This window comes from Magnolia sinica, chromosome 11, assembly GCF_029962835.1.
Source record: "Magnolia sinica isolate HGM2019 chromosome 11, MsV1, whole genome shotgun sequence".
Classification (NCBI taxonomy): domain Eukaryota; kingdom Viridiplantae; phylum Streptophyta; class Magnoliopsida; order Magnoliales; family Magnoliaceae; genus Magnolia; species Magnolia sinica.
The window spans coordinates 8,156,928-8,177,339 of NC_080583.1; the positions used below are offsets into that span (position 1 = coordinate 8,156,928).

The 20,412-nt window shown below is 39.9% G+C and overlaps 1 protein-coding gene across 2 annotated transcripts; it reads right to left on the bottom strand.

The window, feature by feature from the left end:
- Window positions 1-1,884: 1,884 nt before the first annotated feature.
- On the bottom strand, window positions 1,885-8,373 carry LOC131218734 (DEAD-box ATP-dependent RNA helicase 52A-like). 2 transcript variants are annotated; one of them, XM_058213487.1, is made up of 4 exons: window positions 8,031-8,368; window positions 7,562-7,949; window positions 5,165-5,320; window positions 1,885-2,059 (listed from the first exon to the last, which is right to left on the bottom strand). In XM_058213487.1, coding segments are annotated over exons 1-4 (606 nt in total). In that variant the 5' UTR covers window positions 8,091-8,368; the 3' UTR covers window positions 1,885-2,057. The 2 variants fall into 2 exon arrangements, with proteins under 2 accessions (XP_058069470.1, XP_058069471.1); XM_058213488.1 differs by lacking the exon at window positions 5,165-5,320 and having other exon boundaries at window positions 8,031-8,373.
- Between the last annotated feature and the right edge of the window lie 12,039 nt (window positions 8,374-20,412).

Consider the following 20,412-nt stretch of genomic DNA (forward strand, 5'->3'; position numbering starts at 1 on the left):
GGCTGGTGGTCGGTGCTCTGTGGGGCCCACAATGATGTATGTGTGTCATCCATGCCGTCCATCTATTTTTATATATCATTTTATGATATGTTAGAGAAAATGAAGTATATCTCACTATCAAGTAGACCACGTTATAGGAAACAGTGTTGAATGAATTTTGACCATTAAAAACATTTTGGGGCCATAAAAGTTTTGAATCAAGCTTATATTTATTGTTTGGACGGGCAGATCCGGGAGTATTACGAGGGATTACACGGGATTGGATTGTCAAATCCAGCGCCGTCCGTATGACAGCCTATTTGGCCGGCGAAGGATTTATTTGGATCCGGTAGGTCGTTGGATTCGAGAGGATAGATGATGGATTCCCAAATCCCGCATTCGGTCAAAATGCTAATTCAAACCTCTCTTTCTACTCTGTTTTCAGTCGCTCCACATGGAATCCAACCCGCCATTTCAAAATGCCTACAAGACCCTCTTCCAGACCTCCCAACCAAACGAAGAAGAGGAACGACAACAGCAAAAGGTTCGTTGTAGGGGACGGGTCTGACCTTCCACTAATCAATCTCAGCCGTCTAAGCCTGTCGGAAGGAGAGAAGGAAGCGGGTAAGTAGCAGATAGTAGACGCTTCAACCGAGTGGGGCATCTTCCAACTGAAGAACCACGGTATTTCGCGAGAGATTCTGGAGAAGATCCGACGCGAGCAGAATAATTTTTTCCTACAGCCCTTCAAGAAGAAGGCGACGGAGAAGGTGCTAGATTTCTCGGCGGACTGTTACCAGTGGGGGACACCACCGACGACGAGTCGGAGGCAGTTCTCGTGGTCGGAGGCTTTCCACATACCTTTGGTGAGAATGACAGATGCGATGGATTCCTTGGCATCCCTGGATACGGCATGCTTCCCAAACATGCCACATTTTTCGCCATGGGATCTCAGAATACCATGGGATTGGAACCAATCCACTGACGCTACCATCATTACCTTAAAACATGTGCTATCCACCCTAATTCCATTCAATACCATTCAATCCGCCCGGCCAAATGGGCCCTAAGTTTGTATCGTTTGTAATATGGAAGTGTAAATGAGAGTTTAGATCGTTGTAATGACATTTAGTATTTTATTAAAATTATGGAATTGTGGTTGTTTATGTACGATTATAGTTAGGAGTTTGTTAAATTATAAGTCTTGTTTTGGGATGCGGGATTAAGGTCTGACTAGCCCACGAATTTTGGAGTATGACAACTCCTCATAAAATCGCTCACAGAATCTCTCTCATGTCCACGTTGTCCCTCGTTCAAGTGTTTTGCCCGTCATCTGACAGCAATAGTCCACTTCTCATTTTAACACAAAAACGGCGAAGGTAACTTTCTGCTCTACTTTTTTGCCTCCATTGGATCCAGCAGGCTCCTTAAGGTTGGTGGATTCAGTCTCTTAAATTCTTTGACCAGGCTTTCTACCCTATCCTATTCCACAGTTGCAGCCCCACAATATTACTATGTGCCTGTTGTTCTAAGATCATTGTCACATTTGAAAGTGCACGGACGACTCCATCTAAGATCTAATTTTCCTCTGCAACTCCTGAAGCAAATGGGGATGTTATGGCTTTTCTTCTTGTGTTGGATCCTGCCATTATCTACAATGAATAATTGAAAGGTTCAAGGCGCAAAATACATGGTTCTACATTTAGCTTAAACTAAGGAAAGTTCATAAGTCTTGTTCAATGTTTAACCTTAGGTCCACCTGCAATCTTAAACATAAGCTCTAATACCAAATTGTCACGCCTCAAAATCTAACACTCGAGTCCACATGACTCTAATGCTATACTCGAGGGCATGAGTGTACCTAAGACTACAGTCTATGTGAAACATTCATCCCATACAATTAAATAAAATAAACTTCATCTATTAATATTATTAATCATCCAGACCACAACCAAATAAAATATTTCAAATACATCATCCATAAAACTCTTTTCACTCATAAAACATAAATATCAAATAAACGAAAAAGGAAATCTAGCATATCTCTAGTCATAGAGCCGCATCTAACAGTGTCCTTGTCCTGAAATGTAAAAAATCCAAACAGGGTAAGCTATGAAACCCATTGAATAATCTAATACATGAGTTTTAAAAAACTAAGAAATTCAAAATAATCAGATAATATCAGAATGAATGGTATGAATTTATATGATGTAAGAATGATGCACATGATGCATAGGGTAATGTCCACACAACTCAGTACAGTTGGTCATCTTGAACACTAGGGTGACATTTTGCATTCCTAACATGCTCATCCACCTTAACCTATTTATCATAATCCTGACATACAGTAGGCTGGTTAAACTTAACTCATTCCTCGAAATCCAGACATGCATTAGGCTGGTCACACCTGATCCTTTATCATAATTCGACATACAGTAGGAAAGATCAGACCTCTTCCTCATCCAAAATTAGTAGGCACATATTGCAATCCTGACATGCTCATCCACTCCCTAAGATGATGGAGGCTCCAAATGGTTCCAATTTAGACTTTAGAGACTCACCCAATAGACCTCTTAACCCCACATGCTACCTTCTCGGACTTTCAAGCTAAGGTTCTCGATCACTCACCTATTTTTCTACCTAGTATTATGGTAGATTCATAGGTCCATGATGCAGGCTGGTCACACCTAATCTTATTATCATAATTCTGACAGACGGTAGGTAAGATCAGACCTCTTTTGCACCCAGAATTAGTGTGCACCTATTGCAATCCTGACATGCTCATCCACTCCTCAAGACAATTGAGGCTCCAAATGGTACCAATTTAGATTTTAGGGACTCTCATCAAGCGACTTGAGCACCGCACATGCTAGTTTCTTAGACTTTCAACCTAAGGATCTGGATCACTCACCTATTTTTCCATCTACTATTCTAGTAGATTCGTAGGTCCATGATGCATAACTCCATGATAATATTCCAAGTCTATATATCCATGATGCATGATTTCTCTAAAAAATCATCATCCAATGTCAAAGTATCCATAAAGCATGACTTCCATTAAAATCATGATCAACACTGCTATCCATGATACATGACTTCCATTAAATCACGATCAACACTATACTATCCATGATGCATGACTTTCATTAAATCATGATCAAATATCATCATTTCTAAGCTATCCTAATGCACATCCAATCCTCTAATGATACACTACTTATCATGAATAACATTTATATACATGCTAAAATGTCACACTAGTACTTAACCAATTTTAGAGATCCTCTTACATTCATAACTTAGCCAATTCTATGGCCAAACATAATAAAACATAAATAGTTTAGTGTGCGAACAAAATCTAGCAATAGATCAATATAATGGCCCGATTTAAGAGTCCATCTAATCTAATGGTTCAAAGATACATAAAGTAATAGCCCAAGTACTTAGTAATGCAGAGTCCAATAATATGTTGATTTCATGGGCTTTTCAAGGTTCAAACCATGAATACAATGGTCCATAAAATACATACACCTGGTCCATTAACTAACTCAATTCCGACGTGCGACTGGATTAGTCTTTACCATCTGGGCTGTTTTGGTGCACCCAATTAAGATGTTTTCAATGGATAATTTAAGTGTCCCTTAAGTATATATTTGAGGGTTCACTAAGTCAGCAAGAATGGTCCATCCATCAGTTTAATCTGGACCCTTGATTTGATCCAATCACATACTAGATTAAGTATACAATGTAGTCTATCCATTTGGATAATCGTGTACACCTGACTTGTCTAGGTTAATGGACTAACCATAGAGTACTGTAAGAATGATTCTAATAATAATTAGAAACATACATCAAAAGGATCTAATCAGATCTTAATCTTGCTGTCCGAAATAGATCTCCAATGTGTGCCGTTTACACACCTGAATGTCCACTAGATTGAATTTTTGTAAAAGTCTGATCAAATGGTCCTAAAAGTGGATGATTACTGGAACTTTTGAGTGTACCAGCCATGGCTCTCCATCAGATCCGATTGGGTGTCCAAACTATGCGATCTAACGGTCCAGATTGAAAATTTTAACAATGTAGATGTAATTTAGATCAGATGATAAATAATAATAATAATAATAATAATAATGATAATAATACACAAATTTGCCAATTAATAAATTTAAAAGGGCTGATTTTCTGGACTCTGGAGTAATTAAGTGCATGATCAGAGCCCTAAATCTAATTAAATTGGGTGTCCAAATTATTATAATCACGGCCCCAATTTACATGATCAAGAGATATCATCAACGGTGTCAATAAGTGCACAATTTGGGTGTAATCAATGGTGAAATTGTGCACACTATATATACAAATCTTAAGATAAAAAATAATCATTAAGCTACACTAAAATGAAGGATCAAAGCTCAGACATCCAAATACAAAGTATAGATAAACAGGATTACACAAAAACTATGCATGATGAAGGGTTGAATTTGAAAGAAATTGAAGTATACAGAAGTACATTCTTGCATATGTTAAAATGAATGGCCAGATGCAAAGATCAGCATGTAAGGAAGGTTTTTAACCATCTACATCATCCATTAGAGGTCCTAATTGATCTAGGGGACGTCCAAAGTGGGCCATCAAAGAGTTTGATTGTTTATGGCTACAATCCAATAATCCACTATATTAAAATGGATGATTGGATGATAGATTTAAAGAATCTATAAAAAGATGAATGGCGCCTAACATAAACAAGCAATTAAATAAAATTTTAACAAGCAATTAAATAAAATTTTAATAAAAATACACAAAATCATATGTATAGGACACTCACTTCCAATTTCAGTTATATTATAGAGCTAAAGAGCCAAGGGTGGAGGCATGAGCTCTCTTAGAGGGATAAAGAGGGAGAGAATTTCTCTCTTTTGATTTTCAAAATTAAATTATTATTATTATTATTATTATTATTTTTTTTTGAGTTTTTAAATTTGAATTCCAAATGGAATTTTTGTAAAAATGATAATAATAATTCTAGAGTGCTCTCTCAAAGCCTTGACCACTTAATTAACTAAACATTCCTAAAAGTAAATGGAGGAAATAACATTTAACTAAGTCTTTTAAGTGTAAGTGCATGAAAATCATAATTAAAATAACGGTGTAAGCAAGGTACTCATCCTAAATTAAGAAGCATTACACATCGGCCACGAGATATGCACAGAGCACTGATTCAACGAGCGACATTGGGTTGTTGCACCAGAAACATGTATAGCATTTGCAGATGATCCTTTGAGGATAATCGAACAGGAATTGTTAGTGGGTCGGCTTGCTTGTCCTGAGGATCCTGTTGTGGCTGCATAGATAAAAATCACACTCAAGACAGATGGTTATGATGTTGACAACTGTTCTCAGAGCGATGGTCTTGCCAGCCTCTCTCGGGTCCTATGGGAAGAAATGCATCTAGTGCCGCTTTTGGGCTACCCATGCACGTGGATGGTCAGACCCAACCAATATGACTCAAATACATGAGATCATTCCAAACCTGACCTGAATGTGCTCAATGCCAGCCCGAACCAATTTCAAATCAGTGTTTTTGAACCCAACCCCAGACCTAGACCCAACGGACTCGGACTCGTTAGTGACCCCTCAAGTATTGGTCAGTGTTGTGGGCCCTACCACAATGTGTGTTTTATCCATTCTGTCTGTCCCTTTTACCGACTCATTTTAGTACATGAACCCAGAAACGAAGCAGATCATCTAAATCTCAAGTGAAACGCCTCTTAGGAAACCTTGGTGATTGAACGCCCACCATTCAAAACGACCTGAGCCTACAGTAATGTTTTTCTTCCATCCAATCTATTGATTAAGTCAAATAAACATGGATGACGGGTCCTTATCCCTGACTCGGTGGTAGACTCTTAGGAGTTTCAACATGAGCTCTGGGGTTCAAGTACCCATAGGTGATGAAATCACGCTACCGCGCGAGTGCTCCTATGGTGTGGTCAACTTGAAATTTGGATCCGGATCATTTTGGGACTTGTGCCCTAAAATGAGCTAGAAAAGTAGACAGAACATATACATCATGGTGGGCCAATAGAGCTTTTCCAGCACCAACTAATACTAACATGGTACTAGAGAGGTCACTAATGAATCTGAAACTGACCCCAACCCAAACTGAGTTTCATGCCAGAGTATCCTGGGGCCCACTTGATTACTAGGCCATCATGTGTTTGAGCAGGGCAGGCCTACATCCTCACAATGCACCCCACTTGATGATCAGGCCAGCCTGAGTTTTGGGTCAGGGAATCCTGATGGTGAGACCCACATAATGATCTGGCCAGGCTGGGTTTTAGGCCAGGAAGCAGATTAGGTGTAGCCCCAGCCTCACCCAACGCTGTGCAGCCCACATTGATATATCCATTGTATATCCACGCCATCCATCTGCTTTTTCACATCATTTTAGGGCATGAACCCAAAAAGTAAGCAGAACCAAATCTCAATTGAACCACACTGCATGAAACAACCGTGATCGACCCACTGGAAACTTTTTTGAGGCCACAAAAGTTTTAAATCAAGTTGATATTTGCTTCTTCGTTTTTTTCCTCATCTAAGCCTGTATGACCTTACCAATAGGTTGCATAGATGGAAAATAAACATCACCTTGGGTATTAAAGTGTGCCTTAAGAAGTTTTTAAAATGAGCAGTCAATCACCACTGTTTCATGTGGTGTGGTCCACATGAGATTTGGATCTACTTAATTTGCGGCTAAAACAGCTGGCTGGCCTGGATATAAAATAGATACATCAAGGTGGGCCTCACCTAATCCGCTCCCTTTAGGCCAGGGCATGCTCATGGCAGACACACCTGATGAGCAGCTGAATTTCACACATGTGCCAACCTTGGCACATGATCTTCAGTCAACAAACCAAAGTCAAATCTAGTCAAGCTATAGTCAAGCACAGACCAACACAGTAATCAAGATCATCGTAAATAAATAAATAAATAAATAAATAAATAAATAAATAAATAAGGAGAAGAAGAGCAACAAACGCAGGGTGGATGGGGTAATAACCCACATGTGCCCACCGTGATGTACAGGTTTATCAACACCGTCCATCCATTTTGCCATATTATCCTATATATCATTTTAGGGTATAGCAGATCTACCATAAAATTGAAGCAGATCCAAGGCTCAAGTGGACCATACAGTAGGGATTAAACACCTACCGTTGATGACTTTTTGGGGGCCATAGAAATTTTAGATATAGCAGATATTTGTTTTTTTTTTTTTTTAAAAAAAATCATTTTCATTTAGGCCTATTTGACCTTATGATCATGTTGTATGGCAGATAAACATTACGGTGGGCCTTAGGAAGGTTTCAACGGTGGGTGCCATTTCCTGTGGTGTGGTCTACTTAAGTGTTAGATCTGCTTCATTTCTTGGTTTATATACTAAAATAATTAAAATGATATGGAAAAATGGATGGACGGTATGGATAAACCTATACATCATGGTGGCCCTTGAGGGACTAAGCCTGTGCGGAGTCCGTACAGGCAGAGTGGTATCGAATCCACGTCCGAAAGAAATGCTCACCGAGTGCGGCGGTCGTCGCAGCCGGTTGGCGAGCCACGTGGTGGGCCCCAACTCTCCCGCCGCCTCCCCGGCCACCAGAGCCTCTCCCGCCATCGCCGCCATTCCCTCTAGGCGCCGGCGAGTGGGGCGTGGCCGGATCACGGAACGATCCACCCCGGCCGGATTTCTTCACATGGGTCACCGCCCTCTGCCCGCCCGACTGGGGCCCACCGGCTTCTCGATGCTGGCGGTTCTGGCCTGAATTCTGCCGGAAATTACGATTCTGATGTGGGTTTTCCGATTGTTGTCTCACCCTCCCTCTAGAGCCTGTAGCTCTGCCTCCGGAAGCCTGATTCTCCGTTTGAAAGTAGGAAATACCCTTCTCCGCGACGTACTGAAACAAAAGACACTGGAAATGTATGCAAGAACCTGTAAGAACGAAGGGAAACGGACATTTTTATATAGAGGAAAGGAGAGAGTGGGAATTTACAAGAACTTTTTTCCCCAGAGAGTGGGCCGTGCCCGATTGATCCTGGTCCGAATTCACCATATCGACCGCCCCCTCGGCGCAACCGTCTAGAGCCCACCGGCTTCTCGAAACTGGCGATTCTGGCCTGTATCCCTGCCTCTGGAAACGTGATTCTCCCACGATGTATCGAAGCAAAAGATGCTGGAAATGAACCCAAGTACCTGTAAGAAGGAAAGGAGATGACTCCTACAGAGGGATCGAAAGACTGGGAATTTGACCGCACTAGTACCGTGGTATTGCGAAATGCCCACGAAAATTCGGTCTCGTGAACATATTCTTTAATTAGCCTTTTGATTGTGTTTTTGAGAAATAGTGATAGTAAATACCCTTGCTTCGGAACTTTTGGTAACTTGAGGGAGCTTTTTATCGTTTTTTTTTTTTTTTTTTTACTATTTTCTTTGTTGCTTCCTTCACCTTTTTCTTCCTTTTCCAAATATGCCTGACGGTAGCCAACATCAACCCTTTGGTATGTTTTTTTAAGCTAATGTTTAATGACATCTACTTCTAAGATAACGCTAACAATTTTTAAAGCCCCACAAAAGTGATATTTTTACTCAAATGACTGCATTTAGTAGATATATAAGTCACTTATACCTGGAAAAATATTTTAAATAATTTTTTTATTTTATTTTTTATAGAATAATATTTTTTTGGAGATAAAAGACACTTTTGATTGTGGATAGAGAAGAATGCCCGTAGTTGTTGTTATTGTGGGAGAAGTGATTGTCATGTGTTAAGGGTCTGGGTTATATATGTTAAAGGTTTAAGTTGTCAATGTATTAAAGATTTAAATCTAAATTATTATGTGTTAAGAGTCTAAGTTATCATGTGTTAAAGGTTTGGGTCATGGTTGTCATGTGTTAAAAGTCTAAGTTATCATATGTTAAAGGCTTGTGTCATAATTGTTATGTGTCCAAGGTATGGCTTGTCACGTATCAAAGGCATGGGTTGTCATGTGTAAAGGGACGAGGTTGACACACAGTAACCTATACCCTTAACACATAAAAACATCGACCTTTTAAAAGCAATGGCTACAGAGTAAAATACTCTTTCGCTACGGATCTAATCCGTATCATTTTATCAACCTTGACCTTTTAAAAATAATAGTTACGGACTAAAACATTCTTTTGTTATGAATCTAATCCGTAGCCTTTACTCAATTTTGATAATGAATATATGCATGACAATCTCAGCTCCTAATACATGATAACCTCAATCCTTAATGCATGACAACTTCGACCCTCAACACATGACAACCTCGACCCTTAATGTATGACAACCTTAATTGTCAACACATGACAATCTTGACCCTCCTTGCCGTCTATTTATCTTAATAGAATAATTTAGAGCATAAGGCCCAGAAAAAGGCGGACCAAAGGCTTGAATGGATTACACCACAAGAAGCAATGGTGATTGAACTCTTACTGTCGAAAATTTCTTAAATAAGCTACATCATATGAGAACTTCTAAGGGCGTTCATATACCGTCTGTGAGGTCCACCATCGCATATATGTGGAATCTACTTCATCCATTAACTTCGGAGTTTCATGGAAGGTCATAATTAGAATCATAATTAACATCTATCAGTCACATTGACTACCTCACAAGAAAATAGTTTGTATCGAACGAACACCGTTAAAAGTTATCAGGTTTTGTGGGAGACATAAAGATCATGTCAACAAGAAGTTAGCATATTTTCATATAAATAAGAGAGCTACAAAGAAAATGAACGGATTGGATATACGTTCCAATAGGCCTAATAACCAATATCGTTGACATCAATTCCTCGGAATTGGATACTACGTAATCTCTTCCTCCACTCAAAATTCGTACAGTTGTTGATTTAAGGATAGAGGCAATTTAATTCAAAAATATTTTCAAAACTTGTTAAATGACTAGTTTAAAAATATTTGAAACATCCCTTACTTTTCAAAAATTTGACCACACTAAAGTGCTAGTACGATCAAAATCTCATTTCCATATTTTTGAGAATTTTACAAATTATGAAGCCATTAATTACTAAATCATTTAAGTTTTATCTGTTTATATGAAATTCACCATGACCACAATGTGTCACCCCTTGTTAGGCGTATGCCTTGGATATCAGTCTCATCCAATATTCGGATGAATTATATGATTAGAAACAGTGTACATGACAATTCTCCCCCTTCACATTGTTTTCTTTGGTGTAGCCCACCTAAATAATAAATAGGTCTGATTTTTTAGATTCCAAACCAAAATTTATGCCTCAAGACCATCATTCAGACCTATCCAAAATTTAGTTGGGCTATACTAAGTAAAATAGTGTGGAAGGTGGGCATTGCCCCATATGCTATTTCTAATTTTCTAATCCACCTTAATCATAAATGAAGCTAATTTTTTAATAGTAGGCCTAATATAAGGTGACTAGTATAGTGGTTTGAGTGAATTTCATATAAACATGACATGGAACCCACCCACCCACCCACCCACCTTCCTCTAGGAAATTCTAACTTGGATGATAATTATCAGAATTAATGGTGTAGCTTATTGAAATCATTTTTTAGACAAAGTACCCTAACGTAAAATTTCTTTTTTTTCCCACGACTGCCCCTGCGCTTTTCCAGAAGATTCTAAAAGGTGAAGTGGGCCCGGAACTCATTAAGCATCCTGATTACCAAATTGCCTTTGTGCTCTTCCAAGAAGATACCCAAAAAGAAAGGGCGTATGGCCAGGATTTGATCAAAATTTCTGGGCACGGAACTGCCAGGTGGGCTGATCTACTATTCGTTGATCTGTGGATCTACATTTGATGGATGTGTCATTGGGGCCCACACCTCACTTGAGGTACACAGCTACTTGGGTGGGCCTCTCGTCTACTCACCTTCCATTCTTCCTCTCTCATGAGTGCTAATCCAACATCTGATGGCGTTGATGATAGGGGCCCATGTCGTGTGGCCAGGATTCGATCAAAGTACCTGACGTCCTGATCGAGGGTTAAAACTTCCGCCTGGGCTGCTCAACCGTTGTTGATCGTGGATCTACATTTGATGGTGGTGACGTGTGGGCCCATACCCCACTTTTAAGGTACCGAGCTACTTGGGTGGGCCATTCATCAAGTCATAGTTCGATCTTCCTCTCTCGAGGGTGCCGATCTGACATCTAATGGCGGTGATGAGTGGGGCCCAGATCCTTCTTGAGGTGCAAAACTACTCGGCTTCTTTCATGATCAGCGGTGATTCAACGGTGCAGATTGGGTTATTATCGGTGAGGACCGCTCATCTTGTATGCCATACTGTGGATGGAAAATGAGTAGGAATGCATGTCAATCAGATGATCCTATCCATCTGATTAGTGTCCTTTAAAGTGACAGTACAGAACAAAAGTTGCTAGGGGTAGAGCTGGGCAAAAGAGACCCGATCCGGTGGATCCGACCCGATCAGACCCGATCCGACCCGATCAGAACCGAACCGACGGTCTGGATCGGTGTTGATCGGGTAGCTCCATTCAGATCCGAAATCTTTCGGGTCGACTTCGAATTGCCCCTGATTCGACCCGACCCGACCCGAAAACCCGATCCGAATGGATCCGGAAACCTAACCGATCCGGAGTAGCTCTTATTAATACTTCTACTTTTCCCTATGGTATGGTCCGCTTAAGCTTTGAATATGCATCGATTTTGGGTTCAACGACTAAAATGATTTCCAAAAACGAATGGACGGCGTGGATACACCACATGTATTCAAGGTGGGCCCCAACAATACTTACCGTGTACAGTAAGAAAGTGTTTGCTGGTGTACCGCACACAGCTATGTACAGCTAGCTATTGACACGTGTCGTACCAAGACGACTCGTTGGAAAGTGAAGCAAATTCGCTACTCCCCTGCCACCAGCCAATGGCTGGCAGTCGATGCCCTGTGGGCCCCACTATGATGTATTTGTTTCATCAATGCCGTTCAATTATTTTTCTAGATTATTATATAGTCTTACACAAAAAATGAGGTATATCCCAATCTCAAGTGGACCACATTATAGGAAACAGTGTTGATTGTACGTCAACCATTAAAAAAAATTTGGTGCCCATAAAAGTATTGGATCAAGCTAATCTTTGGTTTTTCCCTTCAACTGGGTCTTTATGACCTAATCAACAGATTGGAATATCAAATAAACAGTACAGTGGGCCTTAGTATGATTTAAATGATGGATATCCAATCACTATTGTTTTCCTGTGGTGTGGTCCACCTGAGATTAATCTCCCTATGATAATTTAGTTAAAGCCCTAAAATCATCTTTAAAAATGGGTGAACAGAAGGGATGAGATACATACATCATGATAGGGTCCACAGATCACCAACCACTGGCCACGGTGCCGGTGTCAGGGGGAGTAGCCAATCCGTCCCGTCTTCAGTGCACTGGCACTCCTCGAGCTGCGAGTTGTACGAACGGTTCAAAGGTGATCAAAGTTATATGGCCCTACAGTGATGTATTTATTATATCTACACCGTTGATACATATTTAGAGATCATTTTAGAGCATTATCCAAAAAATGGATCATATCCAAAGATCATCTGGACCACACCACAAATAGCAACAAATAATGATTTTTAGTATGGTCCCACTACTTTTTCCAGTGTGGTCCACTTGATAGTCGGATTTATCTTATTTTTTGTCTCAAGCCTTAACACTAGCTCGCCAAATGGATGGACGGTTTGGATATAACACATATTCCATGACCAGACCTACATAACTAAAGACATGTTTTCGTGGGCAACAAGTTGCCACAGCTGTCGTGCAAAGCACGTTCGCCGCTGCAGAGCCTCGTGCTCCGAGATTTACGAACGAGTCAAATGATATCAATCTCATATGGGCCCCACAATGATGTATTTATTATATCCATACCGTTTATCCATTTTGCATGATCATTTTAAATCATTTGGAGAATAAAATAAAACATATCTAAAGCTAAAATGACTACACCGAAAATAACAACGGGATAATGATTTTCACCGTTTCTACCCATTCGAATCACACCCAACCCGATCCGACTCGGTTTCTCTGAACGATTCGGACGCGGTTCGGGTCACACCAACCGTCTGTTGGGTCGGATTTAGAGGTGGGCATCGGACCGAGTCGGATCGGATTAGGGCTAACCCGATCATATCCGAAATCTAACTAGGCTGACCCGAATCCGTTCCGATCCGGGACCGAGTCCAGAACATATGACTCAATCCGACCCAACACACGGTTGGTGTGACCCGAACCGCGTCCGACTCGTTCAGAGAAACCGAGTCGGATCGGGTTGGGTGTGATTCGAATGGTTAAAAACGGTGAAAATCATTATCCCGTTGTTATTTTCGGTGTGGTCATTTTAGCTTTAGATATGTTTTATTTTTTTCTTCAAATGATTTAAAATGATCATGCAAAATGGATAAACGGTATGGATATAATAAATACATCATTGTGGGGCCCATATGAGATTGATATCATTTGACCCGTTCGTACATCTCGGAGCACGAGGCTTTGCAGCGGCGAACGTGCTTTGCACGACAGCTACGGCAACTTGTTGCCCACGAAAACATGTCTTTAGTTATGTAGGTCTGGTCATGGAATATATGTTATATCCAAACCGTCCATCCATTTGGCGAGCTAGTGTTAAGGCTTGAGACAAAAAATAAGATAAATCTGACTATCAAGTGGACCACAGTGGAAAAAGTAGTGGGACCATACTGAAAATCGTTATTTGTTGCTATTTGTGGCGTGGTCCAGATGATCTTTGGATATGATCCATTTTTTGGATAATGCTCTAAAATGATCTCTAAATATGTATCAACGGTGTAGATATAATAAATACATCACTGTAGGGCCATATAACTTTGATCACCTTTGAACCATTCGTACAACTCGCAGCTCGAGGAGTGCTAGCGCACTGAAGACGGGACGGATTGGCTACTCCCCCTGACACCGGCACCGTGGCCAGTGGTCGGTGATCTGTGGGCCCTATCATGATGTATGTATCTCATCCCTTCCGTGCACCCATTTTTAAAGATGATTTTAGGGCTTTAACTAAATTATCATAGGGAGATTAATCTCAGGTGGACCACACCATAGGAAAGCAATAGTGATTGGATATCCATCATTTAAATCATACTAAAGCCCACTGTACTGTTTATTTGACATCCAATCTATTGATTAGGTCATAAAGACCCAGTTGAAGGGAAAAACCAAAGATCAGCTTGATCCAATACTTTTATGGGCACCAAATTTTTTTTAATGGTTGACGTACAATCAACACTGTTTCCTATAATGTGGTCCACTTGAGGTTGGGATATACCTCATTTTTTGTGTAATACCATATAATGATCTAGAAAAATAATTGAACGACATTGATGAAACAAATACATCATAGTGGGGCCCACAGGGCATCGACTGCCAGCCATTGGCTGGTGGCAGGGGAGTAGCGAATTCGTTTCACTTTCCAACGAGTCGTCGCGTCAATAGCTAGCTGTACATAGCTGTGTGCGGTACACCAGCAAACACTTTCTTACTGTACACGGTAAGTATTGTTGGGGCCCACCTTGAATACATGTGGTTTATCCACACCGTCCATTCGTTTTTGGAAATCATTTTAGTCGTTGAACCCAAAATCAATGCATATTCAAAGTTTAAGCGGACCATACCACAGGGAAAAGTAGAAGTATTAATAAGAGCTACTCCAGATCGGGTAGGTTCGGATCTGTCCGGATCCATTCGGATTGGGTTTTCGGGTCGGGTCGGGTCGAATCAGGGGCAATTCGAAGTCGACCCGAAAGATTTCGGATCTGAATGGAGCTACCCGATCAGCACCGATCCAGACCGTCGGTTCCGTTCTGATCGGGTCAGATCAGGTCTGATCGGGTCGGATCTACCGGATCGGGTCTCTTTTGCCTAGCTCTAGTCGGATTGAGTCATACGTTCTGGACTCGGTCCCGGATCGGAACGGATTTGGGTCAGCCTAGTTAGATTTCGGATATGATCGGGTTAGCCCTAATCCGATCCGACTCGGTCTGATGCCCACATCTAGCTAGGGGGGAGAGATGGGAGCGGATTAGTTTTACTGAGTAACATGTTAGTGAGTGTTGCCCTAACCATGAGGCCCACCTTGATGTATGTGTCTTATATCCAAGCCGTCCATCAATTTTTCCAGCTCATTTTAGGGCATGGTCCCAAAAATGAAACAGATCTAAATCTCAAATGGACCACACAGTAGGATTTGAATTTCCATCATTAAAAACTTCTCTTGAAGACCACAAAAGTTTCGGGCCTAGCAAATATTTGTAGTTTCCCTTGGTCCTGCATCGACAGGTTAAAACCTAAATAAAGATTTTTAGTAGATCCTAAGAAGTTTTCAATGGTGGGCATTCTATAACCACTCTTCCTGTGGTGTGGTCCCATAGTGATTTGGATCTATTCAATTCTTAGACCGTACTCTAAAATTAGCTGAAAAAAACTGATTGACGGTGTGGATATACACCACATACATTAAGGTGGGCCCAGCACAAAGACACTAATTAAGTAGGGAGACTTTGGACCATCCAAATACAACACCCATTTAAATCATGCAATTCTTCAGCAGATTGGGAAGTATACAAATGGTACTGTAGGGATGAGAAATCCCAATTGATAGATCCATCTCTCTAGGTACATATGGCAGGGCGACATATCAATTAATGAGGTCCATCCATCAATCACGTTCCTGGCATGGATGGCTTATGTTTAAAAAATATAAAATATAAAGCAATTATGCCCATCTAAAGGGACGACCCCTGCTTTCAATCTTATATAAACTAGCACACGAAAATGAGCTAAGGGCACCAACCAAGCCATCACACCTCTCACAATGCAACGTGGACTTAAATTTAGTTTTAGCTTTAGTTTCTCTACTTTTGTCCAGCACCGGTGGAGAACCTCTGTTGTTAATTCTAGTTTAAATTGTTACTATCTAGCGACACAATTACAATATGTCTAGAATTAATGTAAATATTAATGATGCACTATTATCGGATCCTCAATCAATCAAATCCTTATTTGGAATATTACACCCTGATCCAATCCTGCTGACCATCTGCTTCGATTGTGTTGCCTATACAAGTAATTGCAGGTATTTATCTCTTTGGTTATTTTATTTCCTTGCTAATTATACTGAACTTCATCATATAAAGAAAAAGTCCTTGGATCAATGTAAAAAGAATCAATTCAGAAGATCTAATCCCTTAATTCTGAATCATCTTATTGTTGCACGTTGGTGGCTAGACAATTAGGTTAACTTTCATAGGTTTGATTCTACGACTGATTTGATACTTAGGGTCGTAAGCGTTTAGTTGAACTCAAGTTGAGTATGACTCTAGCATGCCAAACGCTACCTTAATCATGCACATTTGATCGAATACAGGTTGTTCATTAACACATGTGGCCTCTTGTTTGATTGAATGACAACATATGATACGTGTACACCCAGATCCATAGCTTGACTGGTAGAATGAGTGGAGATACCTTGTTTCAACACTTGAGGTCTTGGTATCAATCCCTAGTGGGGGCTTTAGGAAGGTAATAATGAGAAGTTGATGGCACGTGAATAAAGATGTGACACTGGCGGCGGATTGCTTCATGCCCGCTTGGTTGATAATTTGACTAGGTAAGGCTCTGTGGGGTCCATCATGATGCATGGGTTTTATCTATACCATCCATCCATTTTTTTTTGTAGTAATTTAGGGTATGAGCCCAAAAATGAGGCTAATTGAAGGCTCGAGTGGACCAGATAGTGGATATTGAATGCCCACCATTAATAACTTCTCAAAAATTGCAGAAGTTTTGAATCAATTTGATATTTGTGTTTTCCCTTCATCTAGATCTATGATGTTGTGAAGAGGTTGGATGGAGAGAAAACACAAATATCAACTTAATCCAAAACTTTCGTGGCCTTTGTGAGGTTTTTAATGGTGAGTGTCCAATCAACATTCTTTCCTATGATGTAGTCCTTATGAAATTTGGATCTGATTTATCTTTGGTCTCATGACATAAAATAGTCTGAAAAAATGGATGGATGACATGGATAAGATACATACATCATGGTGGGACCACAGAGCATTGTCAATAGCCACCTAGCTGTCAATGGCCAATTTGCGTCAGGAGGCAATGCACCACATGGGCGTATCATGGATGGGACTATAATGAAAAATAAATTTATTTTAGTGAATAATTATTTTACTATGAGTACCGTGTCTATACAAGTACACCTACTAATGTAAAGCAGGTCGCGGACACTTTCATGGTAAAGATAGAATAGAGAAGGTCGGATAGGAGGCATAAGTGATTACGACCATGAGAACCTTAAAACAATTGTATCCTGCAAACTGAAATGAGCCTTTCGACATATCATATATGATTTTGGGGTAGGAGAAGCTACCTTAGCCAGCCAACCTACTATGTTGGGTTACCCAAGTCGGATTCACGAGATTCCATCAAATTGACAATCAAAAGTTTAATTTATTTTCATTTTTAGTATAAATAATAAGTTGTAATTCAATCATAACTTTTGATCCTTTGAGTTGTAGGAGTCATGCCCAACATGAAAAGGGTTAGAAAAATAAATTAGGAAAATAACATGGTTAGGCCAAATTGAAAACCTACTATTTTTTGCTGAAAACCATAATGTATGGTAGGAATCATGATCGTCTATAAATAATAAGTTTACTATTTATAGTAAGTCACGTTTTTAGAGAGTTTAAGTTGGAGTTTAAGTTTAAAACTCCATCTTGAACTCATTATTTAAGAGATTATAATTTCGTTTTTCATTAACAATCAATTTATTTTTAAATTTATTAAAATTTATTTCTATTTTTTCTCTTGTAGACTCAAGGAAACTTTGTGAGGAACCAAGAAAACTCCATAAATTTAGAGTAATATCCTTGAGGAAGAAGGTGATTGACCTCACCATGTCCATCCCTGCAACACGTATCCTTTTAATTTTTCTTAGACCGGATTTTGTAGGAGTCAACCCCCGTATGAAAACATAAAATACCAAGAGATGGGGTTGCACAATGTGAAACGTATGAGGTTGAGCTTTCCGTTGGCTACCATACACCATTTTGATATAGAATGGGTTAGTAAAAGCTATCCTATTTTATATCTAGAGTAACAGCTATTGTCCCCCGTTTTTCGCAATTCTACCTCTATAGTAAGCGGATGCTTATTATTTCCAGTTTTCCACCACCGATGATATCATTGGTGTCGCCAGCTCAACAATGCTAATTAAAGTGGTGGTATCAAAAATTTCGAGTGTAGTGATACATCGTTGATGTATCACTAAGTATTTTCATTCTTTTACTGTAAATTTTAGGTTTCATTTGTACCACGCATATATCAATGATATATTCATATCATAAAAGTTTATTTATTAAAAAAAAATTATTTTAAATTTTTTGTATAGATATATAATTGTACGATGAAATGCATGAAATTTCCAACATGAGTCCATGGGCTCGAGTATCCATTGTCGTGAAAAACCACCGATGAAAACAAATGATGAGAAAGGATGATAATGTAGGTGTGATTTTTTTAAACAAAAACCGTACGTCCATGCCATGGACCAAAAGATGGGATGGACATGATTGATGCACAACCCTACTCTGGGTACTCTTTGTGGATGGTTGTATCATGTCACGGCTCTACTTCCAACACGGAAAAGAAAGTTGGAGAGAGGATTACGAGAATCTGCGGATGGGATTGGTTTTGGTACTGTACGGTTATTTAAGGAAGGAAATGACGCGGAAGTTGACGGTGTGTGACTTAAAATCTCACGTCAGTCTATCGCATTGACTTAAAGTGACTAACGAAAAGGGTATCTACGTAATTCTCACTTACACCGACCGCAACTGTCCATGCGAGGTTGCCCCCTCGCCAAGCCAAAAAAAAAAAAAAAAAAAAAAATAGGAAGGATGGGAGTTGATTTTACCAGCTCACCTCACGGATGGGCTACTACTCCTGCCACCAGCCCGGTGGCTGTGGTCGGTACTCTGTGGGCCCCACCATGATGTATGTGTTTCATCCATTCTGTTCATCCATTTTTAGATATCATTTTAGGGCTTGATCCCAAAAATGAGAGGGATATAAATCTCATGTGGACCACACCACTGGAAAACAATAGTGATTGGATATCCACTATTAAAATCTTCCTAAGGCCCACTGTACTGTTTATTTAACATCCAATCTTTTGATTAGGTCATTCAGACCCAGATGAAGGGAAAAAACAAATATCAGCTTGATCCAAAACTTTTATGCACAAAAGGTTTTTAATGGTTGACGTTCATTCAACAATGTTTCCTGTAATGTGGTCCACTTGAGATTGGGATATACCTCATTTTTGGTATCATACCATAAAATTATCTATAAAAATAGATGAACGGCATGGATGAAACACATACATCATGGTGGGTCCCACAGGGCACCGACCACCAGCCGCTGGCAGGCTGCAGTGGAGTAGCCCATTCGTTTCCCTTCACCTTGAGAAATTTACCACCGTGGACCCCACCTTTTATCCAGTGGTTTTTATAAAGAAAACGAAATTTAACATACCAACTTAGACCTTGCATGTTCGGACACCCAAATTCAGGACGAAAATACCCCTCCTTTTCACAGCCGTTTCTTTCACCCCCTTTCCTTGCTCTGTTTCCAGTAAGAAAGACAAAATGCTCATTTTTTGTGGCCCCTTCCTTATCAGCATTGGATTGCATCCTATCCATACATCAGCATTTTGTCATCTTCTGAAAAAGGTCGGTCCAGTGAAGAAAGCAGGCACCACAGGTATATTTTAAATGTGGTTGGGTCCACATTGAATGTATGTAGTATATCCACGCCGTCCATCCATTTTTCCATCTAATTTAAGGGGTTGAGCCCCAAATTGAAGCATATCAAAAGATTGAATGGATCATACCACGGGAAACAGTGGAGATAATGATTTTCACTGTTTTATTTGTTATCAAACCTGTTCATAAGATCATATAGACATAGATTAATAGAAAACACAATTATAAGCTTGATCTAAAACTTCTGTGGCCCCTAAGAAATTATCAACAGTAGAAGTTCAATTCAAAATTATCATGTGGTGTGGTCCATTTGAATATTGGATATGTTTAGATTTTTTGGCTCAAGCCATAAAATTATCTGTTAAGTTTGCCCCGTTGATTTTCTAGTTTGCCCCATTCAATTTCATGTTTGTCCTGCTCATTTTCCTGTTTGTCCCGCTGATTTTCTAGTTTGCCCCGCTCAATTTTCAGTTTGCCCCGCTGGATTTCATGTTTGCCTCGTAGAAATTCAAGTTTGCCCCGCA

Excerpts from the sequence above, each read along its gene's own strand:
- LOC131218734 (XM_058213487.1), bottom strand. The coding sequence starts at position 8,090 with ATGGTGAATTCGGACCAGGATCAATCGGGCACGGCCCACTCTCTGGGG. Across the intron at positions 7,950-8,030 it reads CTCTGGGGAAAAAAGTTCTT|TGTCTTTTGTTTCAGTACGT; the intron begins GTAAATTCCCAC and ends ATACATTTCCAG. Across the intron at positions 5,321-7,561 it reads TGCGACGACCGCCGCACTCG|CCACAACAGGATCCTCAGGA; the intron begins GTGAGCATTTCT and ends TTATCTATGCAG.